Source organism: Pseudoliparis swirei, chromosome 8 (assembly GCF_029220125.1).
Source record: "Pseudoliparis swirei isolate HS2019 ecotype Mariana Trench chromosome 8, NWPU_hadal_v1, whole genome shotgun sequence".
In the NCBI taxonomy this organism is placed as follows: domain Eukaryota; kingdom Metazoa; phylum Chordata; class Actinopteri; order Perciformes; family Liparidae; genus Pseudoliparis; species Pseudoliparis swirei.
Window position 1 is genome coordinate 648,782 of NC_079395.1, and position 22,645 is coordinate 671,426.

The 22,645-nt window shown below is 41.7% G+C and overlaps 1 protein-coding gene across 1 annotated transcript; it reads left to right on the plus strand.

Moving 5' to 3' along the window:
• Positions 1-216: 216 nt before the first annotated feature.
• On the plus strand, positions 217-2,536 carry LOC130198264 (tripartite motif-containing protein 16-like; the record flags this gene model as incomplete). Its single annotated transcript, XM_056421399.1, has 1 exon — positions 217-2,536. A coding segment is annotated over one exon (1,788 nt), but the record flags the coding sequence as incomplete, so codon positions are not given.
• Positions 2,537-22,645: the final 20,109 nt, after the last annotated feature.

Below are 22,645 nucleotides of genomic sequence, written 5' to 3' on the forward strand. Positions count from 1 at the left end.
TCAGACTGACAAAACATTTGTTATCCTTTGGGATGTTTCAGATGCAAATCTATGTTTTTGGATTATTAATTTTCCTATTTTTTTTCACTTCCTCTTTCAGCTCCTCCTCCAGGAATGAAGTACAGCTTGATAAGCCCCTCCCTCTTCCTCCTGCTCTCAAACACAGGCGGCTGCACTCTGTCCACACACTTCCTGGTTCCCTCCCACTAGAGCTGACACGCCCCGTTCACTGAACCGTCACATGTTGTTCACATCAGAAGTCAAAGCAGAGTCGCTTCTGAGGAAGTGAAACTCAGACAGTCGTTGCTCCTGAGAGGTGAAAAGGAGCAGAAAGGAGTTCAGCTGGATCGGGAAACCATCTCTTGTTCCATCTGTCTGGATCTCCTGAAGGATCCGGTGGCTATTCCCTGTGGACACAGCTACTGCATGAACTGTATTAAAGCCCACTGGGAGGAAGAGGAGGGGAAGAAACTCCTCAGCTGCCCTCAGTGTAGGCAGACCTTCACACTGAGGCCTGTCCTGCTGAAGAACACCATGTTGGCAGCTCTAGTGGAGCAGCTGAAGAAGACTGGACTCCAAGCTGCTCCTGCTGATCACTGCTATGCTGGAGCTGAAGATGTGGCCTGTGATGTCTGCACTGGGAGGAGACTGAAGGCCTTCAAGTCCTGTCTGCAATGTGTGGTCTCCTTATGTGAGAAACACCTCCAGCCACATTATGATGTTCCTGCCTATGAGAAACACAAGCTGGTGGAGCCCTCCAACAAGCTCCAGGAGAACATCTGCTCTCGTCATGACGAGGTGATGAAGATCTTCTGCCGTACTGATCAGCAGTGTATCTGTTACCTCTGCTTAATGGATGAACATAAAGGCCACGACACAGTCTCAGCTGCAGCAGAAAGGACCGAGAGGCAGAGAGAGCTGGAGGGGAGTCGACTCAACATCCAGCAGAGAATCCAGGACCGAGAGAAAGACCTGAAGCTGCTCCATCAGGAGGTGGAGGCCCTCAACCTCTCTGCTGATAAAACAGTGGAGGACAGTGAGAAGATCTTCACTGAGCTGATCCGGCTCATGGAGAACAGAAGCTCTGACGTGAAGCAGCAGGTCAGATCCCGGCAGAGAACTGAAGTGAGTCGAGTCCAAGAGCTTCAGGAGAAGCTGGAGCAGGAGATCACTGAGCTGAAGAGGAACGAGGCTGAGCTGAAGCTGCTGTCACACACAGAGGATCTCAAGCAGTTTCTACTCCACTACCCCTCACTGTCACCACGCGCTGAGTCGACACACTCGTCCGGCATCGATATCCGTCCTCTGAGACACTTTGAGGACGTGACGGCGGCTGTGTCAGAAGTCAGAGATAAACTACAGGACGTTCTGGGGGACAAGTGGACAAACGTCTCACTGGCAGTGACTGAAGTGGACGATTTACTGTCTCCTTCACAAGCAGAGCCCGAGACCAGAGCTGGATTCTTAAGGTATTCATGTGACATCACTCTGGATCCAAACACAGCATACACACGTCTGTTATTATCTGAGGGGAACAGAAAAGCAACATTTATGAGTGAAGAACAGTCTTATTCTAGTCACTCAGACAGGTTCACTGCATGGTGTCAGGTCCTGAGTAGAGAGAGTCTGACTGGACGTTGTTACTGGGAGGTGGAGTGGAGAGGAGGAGTTAATGTAGCCGTCTCATACAAGAATATCAGCAGAACAGGGAGAGGGAATGCATGTCTGTTTGGATACAATAATAAATCTTGGGCGTTACTTTGTGTCAATAACAGTTTTACATTTTATCACAACAAAGTCCAAACTCCCGTCTCTGATCCTCAATCCTCCAGATTAGGAGTGTACCTGGATCACAGAGCAGGTATTCTGTCCTTCTACAGCGTCTCTGACACCATGACTCTCCTCCACAGAGTCCAGACCACATTCACTCAGCCTCTCTATGCTGCACTTGGGTTTGATTATTATTCTTCTGGAGCCACTGCTGAGTTCAGTAAACTCAAATAGACAGAAGTGAGTTCAGGGACATCTGGTTAAAGTCTGTGTTTTAAGTCTTAAACTTATTTTGTTTCCATCATCGTCGCTGAGCAGACTTTTCTTCAGCTGTCAATCAAACCTTGTGGGCGGGACTTGTCCATCTTCTCCTTGTTGTTGTGTAGGTGTCTGAGTTCCTGGAGGTGGCGCTCCTTCCTGTGTGTGTTGAGTCATGGAGGCTCTCACTGCTCATGATGCTCTTTGTTTACCTGAACTCATATTTATCTGCAGGGAAATGTAAAATGCTCTGAGCTCTAAATGTTTGATAAATATTGTTATTGATGTTTTCTTTTATTTTAAGTTTCTCTTCCTCTGCATGGGTCTTAAAGAGAGAAAGCACCAGAGCTTCTTTATCAGAGATATTTTGTTCTGAGAACTTCATGCAAATTATTCTATTAATACATTTGTGAGAATAAATGTTGTTGTTGTTGTTGTTTTCCCAATCAACGTACACATGATGTACTGTGTTGCATTATAAAATAAAGTCTCATAATCAATCAGTAAATCTCTCATCGTTCTTTTCCATAACTGAGGTGGTGGTCCAACACGTCTCACAGACTTCACTGAAGGTTTCATGTGACGTTCAGGTTCTCTCCGTGCGTCGGCTTCACTTCTCAAACCCGGAGGTCGGCTCCTCTGGAGGTCACGAGTGTGACCCTGTTTCCTGCATGTGGTGTGTGTGCTGTGCCTTTAAGTGTCTGAACCAGGGATGTGAAAGAGGTGAGCGCTCCCCAGCTGAGTGCTTCTGCTCTTCCGGTCCACTGTGTCCTGACTCACGGTGTCGCTGTGGAAGCGAGGCGCCAACCCTCTGGTTCCCCCTCAGGGAAACACCCAGAATGCACTGGGGCCAGAGGCCACTGGACCGGAAACACAGGACTCACAGACGGGTGGAGTCACTTCTACATTTAATACATGCATCAAAGTGCACAGACAAGAAAGTAAACCATGTGGGGTTAAATAAAAACATAACGTATACAGTCACACAATGTGTTGGTCATTTAGGAGTCACGCCCACTTACACTAAATAAAATGTACCTGTTGACAGCAACAATAAAAGGCCCACGCTAAGATGGCTGCTCTCTCACTGTGTGCTCTCTCAGGTGTGTCTGACTACAGGAAGAAAGGCCCAGGTGAGCTTCCCACTCCCTTGTCTGTCTGTCTGTGTGTCTGTCTGCCTCTCCGGTCGCCTCGTCCCTCACAGACAGGACCTCTCCTTTGCGGCGTTGCCCCGAGTGATGGAGTCGCTGTGCCTCTCCATCCTCAGGAGGAGGCGTGGCCTCGGCTCCATCCTCAGGAGGAGGCGTGGCCTCGGCTCCATCGGGGCGTCACGACGTCTTCAGGTCGTTTACGTCAGAAAGACGAGCAGCAACACACACGCTCCGGGACAAAAGAATCCTGCTCAAAGGTTCTGGCTCCAGTCAAAGTCTGCAAGGTTCTCTGAGAACATGAACACCAAGTGGTTCTCCAAAAGTATTTATCGTTGGGCGAAAATGGGCTCAGTCATCGTTAGATTATTACATATTATACTGTTAGATTATTGCTATCGATGCATCTTAATGTTCATTCGTGACATTGCTGTGTGGTTTAATTATAACATGCTTATGTATATTTCATTTACTTATTTAATACATAAATAAAACTATCTGCAATAAATTCAGTCGAGTGAAAATAAATATATTTCCCTCTGAAATGTGGAGTTGAAGTATAAAAGAGCATCAAATGAAAACACTCAAGTCAGACTAACTGGGTAACTTACTTTAACACAGTAGTAAAGTACATTTACTCAGTTACCGCTGCAGTAATAACATATCCGTTTCATATTTGTTATTTGTGTAGCGTGATTATTTTAAAAACTAATTTTCTTTTCCACACCATCTCAATAGCTTGTGTTTGGCCTGCAGTGTGCAGCCTCCGACCACCAGAGGGCAGTAGAACACTGGTTTTCAGTTTGAGGTGAATTGAGACGCTCCTCGCACACAAAGAAGACTCCACCATATCTTCACATGGACGACAGATGTTTGACATTGCTCAGAATAATTGATTATTGACACGCGGGAACTAACTAAACTACCAACACTCTCCGGGCGTCACATTGTCTTTGTCCGTTTTTCAGCCAAATTCCCGAAAGTTGAGATAATTCGGACGTGGAAGGTTTCGTGCTTTTGAGGCGATGAGGAGCGTCGTCAAGCGAGAATCCTCCCAGTTCGCTTCTTTCCATGTCAACGTCATCGGAGGGGAGAAAGATTAAAAGAGTTATTGACTCAAGAGTAAAAAAGAAAAAAGAAGGGATGTGTCAGTTGTATTTTGCAAAAAGTTGATAAATGGGATTCAAGGACTTTCACAAAACACACATTTTGTGAAATCCCGCTGTTGACATGAAAAAGTGAGAACATGTCATATTTAAAATAACATTGAGAATTCCAAAACATACAGTATATAACCTGACAAAAAATGAATGAGAGAAAAAGAGAGAGACGAGCGGGAAAGAGAGACAAGCGGGAAAGAGAATAATAAAAATAATTCCAAATAAGATCAGATAATACATTATATAATAATAATATATTATATCATTATACAATATATATTATATATTAATAAGTTCAAATATTTATGATATTAATTATGAAGCGCCCTGATTCTCTATCTTTCAAAGAAAGAGAAATAATAATCACTGGCCTGTTATATATGTATGTAAATATATATATATATCTATATATATATATATATATATATATTCATAACACATTACAAACAGAAATGGTGTGTAAACATAAGGTTATTACGAACATTATCTATCCAACTGTTATTCTGAACCGTAGGATTTTAATAGAGGGGTCTTACCACCGATGGCCGCTAGAGGGCAGTGTAGCCTCACGGTGGGCCGGTCTCAGATTGATATTCACACAGATCGTATTTTTCTCACCTCACATATGGAGGACTCAAAATGACTTAAGTATAAATAAATAAATGCATGAATAAATATAGGAATAGCATTTAAAAAAATAAATAAATGTATAATTAAATAAATAAATGCTTAAATAAATGTATAAATAAATAAATGTATAAATAAATAAATGCTTAAATAAATGTATAAATAAATACAGGAATGAATAAATATAAGTTATAAATCAACAGGACATCAATAAATAAATATATTTCTACATTTCTGTATTTCTTCATTTATTTATTTCTCTATTTACGTGTCCACACGTATTTCTTCATTTATTTATGTGTGACATTTACGTGTCCGTATATTCAAATGAGCTGGGCGGTCCGAACCTCTGTCTGAAGCATGATTGGTCACAGGAGTGTGATGCACCTGGTGTGTTATGCTCTACTATTTCTGCCTGGCACATGAAGCTGAAGTTGGCTCGCTCAGCTAACCGTTAGCAGAAGTTAGCCGAGACAGCTTTTTGACTTCAGCCGTTTTATCAATTCCAAGTACACTGAGTACAGACTCGTGTTTTCTTGGAGTCTGGTCTTGGGAGTCTGGTCTTGGTAGTCTGGTCTTGTGAGTCTGGTCTTGTGAGTCTGGTCTTGTGAGTCTGGTCTTGGGAGTCCAGACTCTCGAGGACGCAGGACGGTCTTTCTGGTCTTGTGACGTCACCACATCAACTGTTCTTGTTCATGAATTTACTCCAATTATTCACTGTAAAATACTTTACAGTGGAGTAGAATGTGTTGCGGTGTTCCCTGTCGTTTGGCGTAGGCTACGAATAAACGGTATTAAATATACAACGTCTCGTAGCTTTCCTGATCCAGGGTCGCTACAATATGAAGTTATGAATCTTAACCCTCAGTCAAATTGACGTAACGTTATCTTTTAATAAATAATAAACTCGTTGTGCTCTTTAGATCCTCCAAAACCTAATTATATCTCATGTTTAGCCGCTACGGAGACGTCAGAGCCAGCGGAGCATTTCAAAAAGTCCTGCCGAGATCAGGCTTCGCGCTGAGCGCCCGAAGCTCAGTGGTCCCGCGAGCAGGACCTCAAATCTCCGTCGCATATTCTTATTAGGCTGAATCTCGATAAACCGACCACAGATTTGATGCTTAAACTACTAACTTCTGGGCTGAAAACATCCTTAAATTACATTCCGTGACTCAACAACAGTAGTATTTAGAATGTACAGACAAGAATGCATAATAAATGCTGTTCGTCTACAGGGCCAAGTGCTAGGGATCGATTGCTTCTGTCTTGCTCCCCGACTTGACCAATCCTGTTTAACAATCAGTCAGCGCGTTTACATGCATTCGAATAACTGGCTTAGTCGGACTGAAATCGAATGATCCGTTTCATGTAAACACCTTTGTGTTCGACTATGTGCGGTCCGACTACGATCCGATTAACACCCTGGATAACTCGATCCGATCCGGTTGATAATTCGACTATCGCGGCATGTAACGGTGAATTGGATTAGGAACTGGATTTTGCGTCTTTGCGCATGCTTGAGATCCCGCCGCCCTCCTCCCTCCTCCCCCCTCCCTCCCTCCCTCCCATGTCGTGACCCGGAAGTCGAAAGAGACGATAAGTTGTCACTGCCGGGAGCCTGGCCGGCAGAAAACAAACAACCAGTACCGCTGCTAACCTGTTGGTGCCCTAAGCATAACTCCTCATGATGCCCCCTGAGATAGGAAAGTGACCCACGGCGATCGTTGTCGACGGGGGGGGGGGGGGGGGGACCGCGCAATAACAACACCAATGGACGGTCATTAGAGAGAGAGAGGGGGACGGAGGAGTGGAGGAGGAAGGGAGGGAGGGGGGCTGGACATGAGAAATAGACCCATTGGAAGCCAATGGACACAGAGATCAGGGGGGCCGGACAAGAGGCTCTCGGATGGAGGGAGGAGTGTGTGCGCGCGCGTGTGTGTGTGACAGAGAGAGAGCGAGAGATGCAAAGATGTCGAATGAAAGCAATATGCAGAGCGACGGGGAGAGAGAGAGAAAGAGAGAGAGGGGGAGAGAGAGAGGTGGAGGCAAAACAGGGCAAGGGAAGCCGCGGACAGGAGCTCACTGGAGGGGGCGGATGTGATGCCGCTGCGTGTGTACAGATACAGACCGACCGGAGGAGTGTGTGTGCGTGGGGGGGTGCTAGAGCGATTAAATATAGCTCTTGTTCTGCCTGTTTTGTGATATACATGCCTAAAAGCCACCTAATATTTCTAGACTGCAGGGTAATGTAAAATGCTCTGAGCTCTAAATGTTTGATGAATATTGTTATTGATGTATTCTTTAATTTAAGTTAATCTTCCTCTGCATGGGTCTTAAAGAGAGAAAGCACCAGAGCTTCTTTATCAGAGATATTTTGTTCTTAGAACTTCATGCAAATTAGTCTATTTATACATTTGTGAGACGAAATGTTGTTGTTGTTGTTTTCCAAATCAACGTACAAATGATGTACTGTGTTGAATTATAAAATAAAGTATCATAATCAATAAGTACATCTTTCATTATTCTTTTACATAACTGAGATTCTGGTCAAACTGGTTTAACAGGTTCACATGATGAATAAAGTATTTCTTGATTCAAGAATGAACAAAGTACTTTCTTCTTGTCTTATTTTCAGTGTTTCATACGAAGCTAATGTATAAAATATGAAACTAATGAGAGAATAACAGTCAGTTTTCCTCCTGAAACACCACAAAGTCCAGAGTTCATGTTGAGACCAGAGAACATTTGCCAGTCAGTCTCTGTGCTTTAAACTTTCCTCTAAAACATGTTTGTCACAGAGAAATGAGAGAGTTTGATATCACTTGTTGATGTTTACAACCACGAGTGTGTTTGTCTCCAAAAGATTCATCAACACACTTAAACACCTTTAAAATAGTAACAATAATTCAGGTCATTTTGTTAAAATAGTTCCTGGTTTTTCAATCAGAATTCAAGAATTCACATAAACCACTGACCACTGCTGTGACCACTGAGTCTTTTGTAATAATAAATAAATAATCATCCATTTTATATTGCGCTTCTCAAGATCCCCGAAGTCGCTTTACAGTTCAGAGTCCAGTAGTCACACACACACAGTCATCCCGGTGGTGGTAAGCTACATCAGTACCCACAGCTGCCCTAGGGCAGACTGACGGAAGCGTGGCAGCCAATCAGCGCCTACGGCCCCTCCCCCACCACCAACATTCATTCATCCATACGATATCTTTATGATGGTGGGGGAAACCGGAGTACCCAGAGGAGAACATGCAAACTCCACACAGAAAGCACCTGGAACCACCGGGATTCGAACCCAGGGCCTTCTTGCTGTGAGGCGACTGTGCTAACCACTGAGCCACCGTGATGCCCATGTTGCACTTTAAGTATCAATCCACGTCTGAGGAAAGAGTCTCAGAAAAGCACTGTTCACATGCACTAATGATGCTTATATATTCCTATCCTAATTTATTATAATCAAATAAATCAGAATTAATATAAAATAAAGAAAAATATTAAAGAAAATAAAAAAGTATATATATATATATATATATACATACATACATATATATCCACATACATACGTTTCAATCACACTTAGAACCCTCAAAAATTGTTTTATAAATAATCCTACATATATGTCCCTTCGGGGTTGCCGTAGAGAGGAAATGTAACTGGACTTGGGGGTAACAAATAAATAAAGAGGGAAGCCGTGGGCTGAAGGACACGTCTGATCTCCAGACTCCGTTTATTAATCAGAAGTGAACCTCACACACCAACCCAGAACGCTCGGTCCCAATGGGACTGAAATAATGAAGACATCGGCTGTGTCTCCTCCCGGACACTTTACGAAGTACACTGCAATACAGTGCACTGACATCTGTAGTGCACTCTGTCGCTGATAAGTGCTGTATCAAATGGAACAATGGCGGAAGTGACGGATTAAATCTGTTCACGGCACCGAAATTAAGCCGGAGTGACGTCAAATCTGCTTGCGATACCATGAACCTTAAAGTGACCAAATGAATGCACTGCTTGCCCTCTTGTTGTCCCTTGTTTACCTTTCTCCACCCCATGTGGAATTTACGGTCCACCCCATTTACGGTCTGTAGCCTCGTGGTCGACCGCTTGTTCTCCCGTAGCGTCTCGTCCGCCATTGTTTTAGAAATAAAATGAAAAGCTGGCGAAAGGGCTCCTCCTCTTCCGCTACGTAGCCAAGATGGCGCCCGTTTAGGGCCAGTCGTGTCCATCGTTTTACACTACATTTTTTGCCCGTTTGCAGTGCGCCATCCGGGTCCTTTCAGTGCACTGAATTCTGCTGGTTTTGTCAGTGTGGCGCCTAAGCACTGAAAGTCAGTGCTCCAAGTGCTCAAGTGTCCGGTAGTCGACACAGTCATCGTCTTGTTCTTGGGTTACAAGGAGGCCTAAGTGGTTCACTTTTTTCTTTACAGGTATATCATTAATATCAGTTATATTACTACTTTTTACGATACAAAACTCACATTTCATTCAATTCAGAGAGAGACCTGAAGCTTTTTAAAACAAATCAATCGATGACGTGGGTCCACCAAGTAGGATGGCTGCCTGACTGGAAACGTCCCGATAAACCCACCTAAATACCCCACATTCGCTAACGAAGTTGCGTGAAGGTGCTGTTACATCTTAAAGTGAGAGATACAAAGTGTTGGAGCTGAGAGAATCGGTGACTTCGGCAATACGACAACGAGAGCGTCCAAACAAAACGCCGGTGCGGGTGGTGCTAATGCTAAGCTTGCCAACCCGGAGGGCATGAGCAATGAGGGAAACGCACTGTCAGCTATGCAACAGTCCCTGGCTAAAGCCATGGAGGAGATGGGGCAAGTTGGAAAACTTTTGATGGTGTTGCAAGCAGATATGGCGGAGATTAAAGAGACCAACGTGGGCCTGAGATCCGACATAGGCGGAATAACACGTCGCCTGGATGAAGCTGAACAGAGAATCTCTCAGCTGGAGGATGACAACCAGCAGCTTTCCCAAACCGCAGAGAGAAGCGCTAAAAAGTGCGATGAACTACATCGGGCGGTCGAAGATGCCGCTAATAGAGACAGGCGGCAGAATCTACGGCTCATCGGCCTAAGGGAGAAGCTCGACAGCGGTAAGCCATCAGAATGTGTGAGGAAGATCATCTCGGAGGCTCTGGGGGTCGAACTGGACGGAGTGCACCGAACACCGGGCCCAATGCCCGAGGAAGGTCGGCCACCCAGGCCGATCATTATTACATTTCTGAGCTTTCTGGAGCGAGTGTTGGCCGCTGCGAGGGAGAAGTATAGAAGCAAGAAGGATATCATCTGGGAAGGCTGTAAGCTGTCTTTCTTCCCCGACACGACCAAGGAGACGGCGGAGAAGAGAAGAAAATTCAACGAAGTGAGAAGCCGGCGACACCAGCTGGATGTGCGCTTCACTCTCGCTTACCCGCTTTTCATGGAGGGGGAAAAGAATGAAGTTCGAAGATCACCGAGAAGCAATGGACTTTCTGGACAAGGAAGAGATGGAAAAGCGGAATTAAAGAACACCTGTCTGACAGGACGGCAGCGCGCTGACGAGCCGCAGGAGATGAGGTATTGGATTATTCTCGCTACAGTCCAGGACAAGCCCTCATCACAGTGAGTATATGAGTGTGCACTCTTACTGGATACAGGGCAGTGACTCCTCACTTGGGTTTGAAGTTGGGGAGGAGCATACTATCTTTGTTTCCTTCTTTCAAATCTTAAGTTTCATAGACGGGTTGTTAAAATACTGCTGAAATGAAGTGCTGTCAACAGGCTATGCGGGAATGAACAGTACACAAGGCGCTAAGAACCAAAACAAAGTAAGGGGGGGGGGATTCCTGATGGTGACCTCTTCAAGGTGCCCCATGGTCCATTTTGGTGGTGGATCTCTTCCGAGTGAGAGTGGGAGAGGGTGTGGGAATAAGTTTGTGTTATGTGTGGTTGTTTTTTGTTATGTGTTATTGTTTACGTGGGTTTTGATATGCAGCTGGGTGGCACCACTTTTTTTGTTTTTGTTTTGTCCTTTTTGCTTTCTGCTCTCATGTGTCAGCCATCATCTCGATATGGAAAGTGTAAAACCATACGTTAATCTATGGCTAGGGGTCTGAAAATAGTGTCCTGGAACGTAAATGGGCTAAAAAATCCCATAAAAAGGAAAAAATGCTTATTATATCTAAAATCCCAACAAGCCGATGTGGCTTTTATACAAGAGACTCACTTGATCGATTCAGAGGCAGCTAAATTGAGGCGAGACTGGGTTGGCCAGGCATACTATAGTTCATACTCTAGTAAAAAACATGGAGTGGCTATTTTGGTACACAAAAAGCTGAATTTCCAATTGTTAAGAGAAGAAAAGGATATGGAAGGAGGAATGATATGTTTGGAAGCAAAACTTGATGGAATCAAAATAAATCTATGCAATATATATGCCCCGAACGTTGAAGACCCAGAATTTTTTCATGAAGTCAATAAATCAGTGGGGAACATAGTTGATGGGCACACAATCATAGCTGGAGATTTTAATCAAGTTTTAGACAAAACAACTCCTTTATTTAATATGCCAAAAGACAGACTGGCAATTCAATTACTGATGAAGGATCTCAGACTGACAGATATATGGAGGCTTGTCAACCCAAGAGAAAGGGAATATACCTTCTACTCTCATAGACACAAGTCTCATTCCAGGATTGATTATTTTTTGATAAGCAAGGATCTGGTTGAAAGTGTCTCAGACTGCTCAATAGGAACTATAGCATTGCCCGATCAAGCAGCTAGAATTAGTAATGGAACCAGACCGAGTAAGGAAAAACCGATGGAGGATGAACATCTCTTTTCCAGGATCCAGGATTTAGCAATTTAATGATAGAGGAACTTGACAATTTCTTTCTGTGGAACACTGGTTCAACAGATAAAGTTGGAACAGTATGGGAAGCCTCCAAAGCTTATATAAGTGGGGAAATAATAGCTTATTCCAGTCAGAAAAAAAGAGAGCAAGTTACAATTTTAAGTGATTTAGAATCTCAACTCAAAGATTGAGAAAAAACCCTGTCCACAAGTCACACTGATTTACTGCTTAAACAATGGTGTGATCTCAAATTTAAATTAAATGAAATATATAATAAAAAAGCACAGTATGCCCTATTTAGGCTAAAAAGTAATTTCTATGAGAGTGGTGAAAAATCTGGGAAATTATTAGCCAGACAACTCAAACAAAAAGAGGCAAGTTATGCTATTCCAGCGGTTAACAATTAAATGGGGAAACTGATGACAAATACAAAGGAAATCAATAGGATATTTGCAAGTTTTTATAGTGAACTCTATAAATCGGAGGCTGATCCAGAAGTAGATGATTATGAGACATTCTTCTCTAAAATAAACCTCTCAGAGATATCTATGGATCAGAAAAACAGTTTGGACAGCCCCATAACAGTAGAAGAGGTCAAGTCTGCTATCGCTCTCATGAAGCCTGGAAAATCACCTGGGCTAGATGGCTTTCCCGCCGAATATTATAAAAACGATGTCGATAAATTGGCTCCCATCCTGACAACGGTTTATGAGGAATCATTATCATTGGGAGAGCTACCAGGAACATATAACGAAGCCCTGATATCTTTGATTGTTAAAAAAGATAAAGATCCGACCGAACCAGGAAGTTATAGACCTGTGAGCTTAATTAATGTAGACTGCAAAATCCTAACAAAAATGTTAGCAATGAGGCTAGAAGATATCCTACCACGCTTAATACATTCTGATCAAGTAGGATTTATAAAGGGAAGATCATCTGCAGACAACGTCAGACGTCTGCTACATCTTATACAGCTTAATCAGGGGGAAGCCACTCCCATAGCTGCATTCTCCTTGGATGCCCAAAAGGCATTTGATAGGGTGGAGTGGAACTTTTTGCGATATACTCTTAAACGATTTGGGTTTGGGGAAACATTTGTTAGATGGGTAAACGTAATTTATTCAAATCCACGAGTAGCAGTGATGACAAATGGAATGATATCCCCCTTTTTTAATTTAGAGCGAGGTACCAAACAGGGAGACCCTCTAAGTCCCCTACTCTTCACTATTCTTAGAGCCTTTGGCTATTGCAAGAAGGACAGAGGCGGGTATTAAGGGGGTCGTACAAGGGGAAGAGGAACATAAAATGTTCATGTATGCAGATGACATTTTATTATTGATCAAGGATCCTTTGATGTCAATCCCTAATGTTTTATCCACAATTGAGTCCTTCTCAAAAATATCAGGTTACAAAATAAATTGGCAAAAGTCTGAATGCATGCCGATATCAAGAGGATGCATTCTATCAACGGTCGATTCATCCCAGTTTAAATGGATCCCAAGGGGACTAAAATATTTGGGTATTAGGCTGTGCTCAGATATAGAAAATATAATCTCTCTTAATATGCTTCCTTTAATACAAAAAATTAGGACTAACTTTGACAAATGGAAAGTGTTAAATCTTACCTTATGGGGAAAGATTAATATCATTAAGATGGTGGTCGCTCCACAATTTAATTACATCTCTATGATGATACCAGTAACCATCTCCGAGGAGGTCTTTAAACAATATAACCAGCTTTGTAAAACATTTTTATGGAATAACAAAACGCCTAGAATTAGTATGAAAAAGCTCTGGGCCTCAAGAGATAATGGGGGATTGGCTCTTCCAAATATGGAATTATATAGCATAGCATTCGAAATACATAAAATTGCACGGCACTGGGCAAATTATGAATCCATGGGTAAAGATGGAAGGGGAATTAGCCTTTCCACTCCAGGTTATGGACTTGCTATCTCAGAAACACACAACGGAAACCGACCAAAGAAATCTAGTCGTTCAACACTCCAAGTGGGCATGGGCAAGGGCACATAAGATTCTGGGGATTTCTCAATATAAACAAAGCTATTCCTCCACTTGGAATAACCCTCACATCTGCTTAGGGAAAAAAGTATTTATATGGGATACATGGCTGGCAAAAGGAGTACATGTCATCAAAGATCTCTACAGAGATGGCTCATTTAAAACATTTGAGGACCTTAAAGAAACGTTTAATTTAGATGAGAAGGGGGATTTCTGGAAGTATTTACAAGTTGAGGAGTAGCATGGGGGCTGGGTTCGGACTGTAAATAGAAAAGAAAGAAGACTATAAGATTCAGGAGTTCCTAAATGCTTCCCGTACCCAACAATCTGCCTCAATATTTTATCGTAAACTGTATAAAATGGGATTGAGGCAAGATCATAATTGTTGGAAATGTAATATAGAAATGGGCACTTTTCTACATGCTATGTGGGAGTGCTCCAATGTGTGGCCTTTATGGAAGGCAGTCCTAAAGACATTAGAAGGGTGGCTCAAGCGGCCTTTACCAGAATCCCCACAACTGTGTTTATTAGGGGACACATCACTGGTGCCACCAGGCCTCACCAACGCACAGATCAGACTGTCACTAACAGGCTTCATGGTGGCAGCGAGGCTGATCCTGAGAAACTGGAAGAGCCCACATAGGCCACGCCCACAGGCCGGCTCAGACTCATGACGGAGACGGCTGCTTTTGAAAGGATGATTGCCAGGATGAAGAACAGTTCAAGCCAAACTGACCAAGCATGGAAAAGTCTGATGGCTTTCATTACAAATTAGAGGAGGAGTCAAATACTCAGGGGTAAGATTTGGATTTTGAGGAGATTGCAAATACAGATGCAGGGTAGTGTATACACACTTACAAGTAAAAAGATAATTAAGGGGGTGCCGGGGTTGTTTTTTATTGTTGTTGTTGTTTGTGTTTTGGAGGAGGGGAGGGTATGTGTGGGTGTATGTGTGTGTGTATATATGTATGTGTGTATGTGTGTGTGTGTGTGTGAACACGCAAACAAATACAGAGTCAACACACACATCTTAGGTTTCACAAATCTTTATGCCGAGGAGAGGCAACATGACACAGAGGGAGACAGAAACAGACAGAAATGGGAGAGGAAGATGAGATGGGAGGAAGGAAAGGAAGGAAGGAAAGGAAGGAAAAAAAGAAAGCCAGGGAAGGAGGTTATAGTAGGCAAGGAAGGAAGGAAATTAATGGAAGGAAGGACACCAGGCAAGGAAGGGATGTAAGGAAGCCACCTGGATCGAGGGTAAACCGAAGCAACAAACAAGTGTCATCATCACGAGAAAATTGGCAACCGGGGCGTCTCTTTCTTGCATTAGATCACGGGTGTCAAACACGAGGCCCGCGGGCCGAATCTGGCCCTCCGCATCGTTTTAATGCGGCCCCCTGACGGCTTTAACCCTCCTGATGCCTTCGGGTCAATTTGACCCGATTCAATGTTTAAAGACACGTGGTCCCCTTTTCTTAAAGAAATTGAAGAAAAATATCCCGTGCTTTTATTTTGAAGGGTTTAATAATAAATGGATCAATGTTGTAATATTAGAGACATTTTCTTATGTACAATATTTCTACACTCAAATAAACAATAATCAAATGCAAAGAGAGTTAATTAACAATATATTCGAGGAGTTCATAACGTGTTTCCGGCCCTTTAAGAGGGCGGCCATGATGCTGATGTGGCCCACGGTGAACATGAGTTTGACGCCCCTGCTTTATCTTATTATAGAGGCGAGGGAGCAGAAAGGTTTTCTGGTCTCTCCGTCAGACTGGAAGATTTCTCTCTTTTCAAAGAGTGAAACTGATCTCAAATCAGAAGCACACATTGTTTGTGTCCTAACCGTCCACTTATATCCGGGTTCATACACATGTCGACCAATGGGTGTCCAGGACGTTAAAACAAATTCTCATGACCAACATTTTTTTTAAATCTCAGTATATACATGAAAAAGTGATACAATGTCGTTTTTATACTAACAAAGAGAATTCCAAAGCATAAAGTATATAAAACCTTAAATGACAAATGAATGAGAGACAATAGTTTGATTAAAAGAATAAACATGTATGTCTTTTTAGTTTAAGGTGCGTTCACTTGCAGCGTGGAAAAATATGCGAGTATGATTCTTTTAAAAGCATATTCATTATTTAAAACTCAGTGTAAATGAAAATATGAATTAAACACATTTCTATGACTTTTCCAAAACTTTGGGGATTATTTTTTCACAGGACTTTTCCAGGCGTGGAAATAATAATTTTACGATTCCACGACTTTTCCAGGTTTTCCATGACCGTACGAACCCTGTTATTTAAGCGGATAAACAGTTAATGCACCTTGTAGTGCAAACAAAAAGGTTGGAAAGACGACTTTGAATCTAACGTAAAGGAGTCTGAACTCATCTCTCTCATTCCCTCAAATACTTCCGTGGGTTGGTGACTCCAGCGGGTCGATGGGGTGACCGTGGTCAGCGGGCCGTCTCTCAATCAGGGGGTTGGCGGTTCAATCCCCGCCCTAGTCCATGTGTCCTTGAGCAAGACACGTATCCCTGGGTTTCTCCCTGTAGCTGCGTCTACGGCGTGTGACGGTAACATGAGTGAACGCCGCCTTGGATAATGATGTCATGCCATTGAAAGGTTGTCGGTGAAACGCTCGCGTCCGAATTCTTCGAAGACTGAACTTTTTTTTTTCACGCCGCCGCGTCTCCGATCCACCGAAAGACGGGTCGGAAAAAGAAGAAGCGGAAGTTTCGGAGGAGCGGCGATTAAAAGTCAAGAGACGGCGTGCAGATGCTCGGCGGGTCCTCGCGGCGTTGGGCGTCTCTTGAGAGCGCCTGGACTCTCCCCGCCTCGCCTCCTTAATTTGGGAGATAACGGCGCTCTAATCTCTAATGGGAAAAATAACCCGGGGAGAAAAACAGAGCTAATCCGGGACGGAGAAATAGCGGCGAAGCGGAGGACAACATCTTTTAAACATGGCTGCCAGCAGCCGGAGTGTACTTTATGAAAAGGATTATCCCCCCCCCCCTCTCCGTTCGGCCCGATACGCATCGCCTCACAAGCCCGGCTGTCCGACAGCCAATAGAATCCCACCTCTGCACACTCTTATCAGGCCGGTCGGAGAGGTGGGAGGATGAGGAGGAAGAGGAGGAGGATGAGGAGGAGGAGGGTGAGGATAGAGGCGGCAGGCCTTCGACTCTGGCAGAATCCAGACGACCTCGAATATTAATTACAATCCGCCTTTAAGTCCTCCTCTCATGAGCCACGCTTACATCTGAGAGCACGAGATCAACTGTTGATTAAAAAAAATTAATTTCTCATCGACTTCTAGACCAACTGGGGGTACGCGAAGGCACTCCAGGGGGTCCGTGAGATTAAAAAATATATTTAAAATTAGCACCCGATCAAAAAAATCATTTACAAAATGGTTATTTCTTCACTATTCAATAAAATATACACTAGCAGTTTGGGGTTACCCAGACAGTTTGGTGTTTTCCATGAAAACTCAAATTAATTGCAACATGAATATTGACAAGGTTAGAAATAATGATTTTTATTTGAATTATGAATGTTGTTCTTCAAACTTGTTTTGTATATATAAATATATATCTGAATATATATAAATATATATACAGGACTGTCTCAGAAAATTAGAATATTGTTATAAAGTTCTTTATTTTCTGTAATGCAATTAAAAAAACAAAAATGACATGCATTCTGGATTCATTACAAATCAACTGAAATATTGCAAGCCTTTTATTCTTTTAATATTGCTGATTATGGCTTACAGCTTAAGAAAACTCTAAAATCCTATCTCATAAAATTTTAATATTTCCTCAGACCAAGTACAAAAAAAGATTTATAACAGCTGAGTGTTTGTCAAGGCTCAGGAAACCCTTGCAGGTGTTTCGAGTTAATTAGACAATTCAAGTGATTTGTTTAATACCCTACTAGTATACTTTTTCATGATATTCTAATATTTAGAGATAGGATATTTGAGTTTTCTTAAGCTGTAAGCCATAATCAGCAATAAATCAGAATAAAAGGCTTGCAATATTTCAGTTGATTTGTAATGAATCCAGAATGCATGACATTTTTGTATTTTTAATTGCATTACAGAAAATAAAGAACTTCATCACAATATTCTAATTTTCTGAGACAGTCCTGTATATATATAAATATATACATATATTTATATATATATAAATATATATAAATATATAAATATATATATACATATAAATATCTAAAAGCTTGAGGACGACTGGTCTATACAATCTGATATATTATATATATTTTGCAAAGTAGAGGAGTCGCCCCCTGCTGGCCATTAGAATAACATCGATTCAGATCTAGATTTATTTCATTACATTACAGGTTTATGATGCCGTTGAGCCATCTGAAAAATTACTAATTGGGGTTTTAAGATTTGTCGTCTCCTCTGATATCGTCAGGGGGAAAAGAAGAGGTTTTTGAATGTTAATTGGTTGTAATGAGATGTTCATTCGTCTCAAACCTTTTCTATTAACAAGCCCGCACGCGAATGAAACGCAGGATGTTCGTTAGATCTCGAGTAGGATGGAAGAGACGGGCAAGCGGGGGGGGGGGCAAACTCTCCACAGACAGAGATAATTTCCAGCAAGCGTGCCAGCTGTGAGGACCCGATCGTTTCCCACCGGCAGCGCCGAAACACTCAGTTTAGTTTCCAAAGACGGGATCCTTGATTGAGAAAAATAGAGATTTTTGTACGTATTTTTTTTACCATGGTGTCCTTAGTGATGCTCAGAGAGAGACCTGTTTCTGAATTATTCACAGGCTTGGACCGTCAACTTTTACATTTTTTAATTTGATAAAATAAATGTAATTTTCCAACATGTTTGATAATCAGCCCAAAATAGCGAACTCTAAAAAATACAGCGGCGCTTCCAGAGGCTTAATTCTAAGCTTCTACGCAGACAGTGAACTCTATTAGTTCATTCAATGAACTGTAATATAGGGGAGGACCATTGATCGATAAGATGCACTGAATACACGGAGGTCTGCGGGGCTGTAATTAATAAAAACACATGTCAAAAAAACAATTACGCTTTTTTTTCATTTTGTGCCATTTAGATCCCCGAAGACATCACGATTTAAAAAGGTACGATCTAAGAGTCCCAAAAGCCGCTGCATCGCCGCGATGCAATTACATCGCTGTGCGAGTGGCTGGGAGCCGGAGCTCAACACTCTTCACTGACTGTGATTTAATTAGTTCGGCTAAACCCGTTTTCTCCTTCCGACGCGCTCACGAAGAAGCAGATTTTAATCTTTAAGCATTAATATGGGTAAATGCAGAGTGGACCGAGTTCCTTCCAAGAAAACACGAGGAATCATATCTTATTTTAGTTCATTAGCTAAAAGGCCTATTAGAAATAGTCTATTTAATAGTCGGGAAAAACGTGACATTTTCTCTGACATTAATTTCATATCGTCATCACACCAACATTTTCAATCATATCGCACGACCTTCATCGGCAGAGAACTTTTTTTGGTCAAAAGCATTCGTACAGCAATTATTTTCACAAAGTAACATTTATACTTCATGTGTTAAAGCTGCATTCCCTCTACTGACCACCAGGGGGCGACTCCTCTGGTTGTATAGAAGTCTATGCTTCACGTGTTAAAGCTGCATTCCCTCCACTGACCACCAGGGGGCGACTCCTCTGGTTGTAGAGAAGTCTATGCTTCACGTGTTAAAGCTGCATTCTCTCTGCTGACCACCAGGGGGCGACTTGGACGATGCTATTCCGTTTTTTTTTTTTTACCTCGTTAACAAACTTCATGAAAAGAGAAAATTTGACAACGTGTTTGTGTCCGACTTCCATTGGTCACGACTAAACACGAACATATTAAATATAAAAGGTCACAAATAAATATGAATCTTCGCAAAACGTTCCTCAAACAGGAGTGAACATGTCCGGGGACTATTTTCAGCGGCGGATTAGTGCACATGTAGCATGTTCAGGCTCATGGAAGCCGCACACATCCAGCATTGGCCACACACACTAGACGTGTCATTTGGGACAGTTTAATAGTTATTTTCCTCTTTTTCTTCCTTGAATTTATTGATGGAAAAGAAAAATAGTGCTTGAGTTGTGAGAGTTGAGGTGAAGTTACAAATACAGACGGGTCAAAAAAAACACTTTGAAGTATTCTCAAACTTTTGTCCTCATTAAAATCCCATCTGCGCTTTGGGGGTCTTGAGAAACAGACGGCGTGGGCGTTGCCGTCACGCTCTCGGCCTCCACTGCTCTGCAGCAGTTAAATATCCACTCGCGGAGGGTCGGGGGGGGGATCCCACCTGTGGGCATCGGCCTCTCTCTCATCGAGTCACAATCCACCGAAGAGGAAGAGCATTTAGGAAAAGGACATTAACGGCGCAGGGAGGTGACCAGAATGTAGACGTCGGTGTCATAAAAAAGTCTTTACTCTACGTTTAGAGAGCCGTGGGAGAAGAAAAGGTTGTTTTTTCAATTTCTTGGGAGTTGTTCCTGACCCGATGTGGGGTCAAAGGTCAGGGATGTCGTCCAGTCATTGTGCAAAACTAAGCTAATCTAAGGCTAGACGGTAGGGATCAGATAAATTTTAAAAGGGATTATTTAAATCATACATGTATTTAAGGTAAGAAAAAATAATACTCACCTGGAAAAAAAACCCATATATGTTTGTATTCCTATTTAGAACATGTAGGGTTGAACTTTTTTTTTTTTACAGGTGAGGACAACATATTTACGAATATTAGATAACAGTTTTTTGCTCATAAAATACTTACCAATAAAATGAATTTATTAAAATATAGCAACAAATACTAAATCATATATAAGGTAAGAGAAATTAGTATTCATCTGGAAAAAAAACTTCTTTTTTTATTCCTATTCATGCTGAGTATTACAAAAGTAACTTTACATAATTACGAATATTATATACCAGTTTTTTGTTCATAAATGGAGTATTACTATTATATGTATTAATTAAAATAAAGCAACAAATAATAAATATTATGTAAAGTAAGACAAATTTAAACTCAACTCAAAAAAATAAACATATATGTTTTTATTCCTATTTAGAACATGATGTAGGAGTATTAAAAAAATTATAACTCTTTTTCAGGCGAGAACATAGTTACGAATATTTTATCCCAATTTTTGATAATAAATGGAGTATTACTTTGTTGTATTGATTCAAATATAGCACAAAATAATAAATAATATTATTAGAGAAAATTAATACTTAGCTGAGAATTTTAAAATGTATTCCTATTTCGAACATGATTTAGGGCTGACCATTAAAACAAATTAGTTTTTTCTCAGGTGAGGACAACATTGTTATGAATATTATATTCCAGTTTTTGCTAATAAATGGATTATTACTTTTAGATGTATTGATTAAAATATAGCAAAAAATAATAAAGGTAAGAAAATACTCACCTGGAAAAAAACATTATTTTATTCCTATTTAGAAAATGATGTAGGGCTGAGTATTAAAAAATTAACTTTTTTTCAGGCGAGAACATAGTCAAGAATATTATATGCCAGTTTTTGCAATTAAATGGATGATAACTTTTAGATGTATTAATTAAAATATAGCTAAAAATATTAAATAATATGGAGTATGAAAAAAAGTAACTTTTTTTTCAGGCGAGAACATAGTTACGAATATTATTAACCAGCTTTTGCTAATAAATGCTGCATTTAGATGTATTAATTAAAATATAGCAACAAATAATAAATAATATATAAGGTAAGACAAATTAATATTCAGCTGAATTTATTTTGTATTACTTTTTAGAACATGCTGAGTATTAAAAAAAAATACTTTTTTCCCCAGGTGAGGACAACATTGTTATGAATATTATATACCAGATTGTGTATTACTTAAAGTAAAGCACAACAACAATAATCTCAAATAGCGTTTGTCTCTGAATGCGTGCTGACTGACTTCCTGAGTGTCTGGCCGTGGTCTTTATTATATTCCTGCCCATCTCCGTGTCCCCCGGGTGTCTGAGCCCGGGTCCGGCCCACTAATCTACAGCTGCAGAACACGGTGAACATCACTTCACGTCCTCAGACGCCCGGCTGGACCTTTCTGTTCATTATCTGGAGAAAGAAAAGTTCCATTTAATTTAAATTGCAATTTCCCCACCGAAAAAAATACGGAACAAAATCAATTTTCGGCCCATATTGCTTTGGGTTTTTTGCATTCCAAGATAACGGCGTGGAAGTCTTTTTTTTTCCGGCGGCCGGTTTAATTACTTCTTTGTGCACCGAGACGGTCGCGCAGATTTTAAGAGACACTTTTCAATGAACTTCTGACACTTCTTTTTAATCAATCCGACTGGGGCGGGAACAATTATCCAAAACGTTTAACTTTTTGATGGATTTCTTTGTCGCCGTCGCCATCTTCTCCGAAGACGACTGCTCGTCAACGAGATGTGGGAGTGTCCTCTCCGGACTCTGATGGTGAGAAGAGAGTCCAAAAACAGTGAGGAGAAGAGAAGGTCAAACAAGGTCCAGCACCTTCGATCAGAGCCGAGCCGAGCCGGTCCTGATGGTGTTGACCCGAACCCACCGGACCAGACTGGTCTGCAGCAGAGAAGGAGGGAGAGAGAGAGAGAGAAACAGTGAGAGAGAGAAAGAGAGAGGGAGACAGAGAGAGGGAGAAAGAGAAAGAGAGAGAGGCAGAGAGAGAGAGGGAGACAGAGAGAGAGAGAGAGAAAGAGAGAGAGGCAGAGAGAGAGAGAGGGAGACAG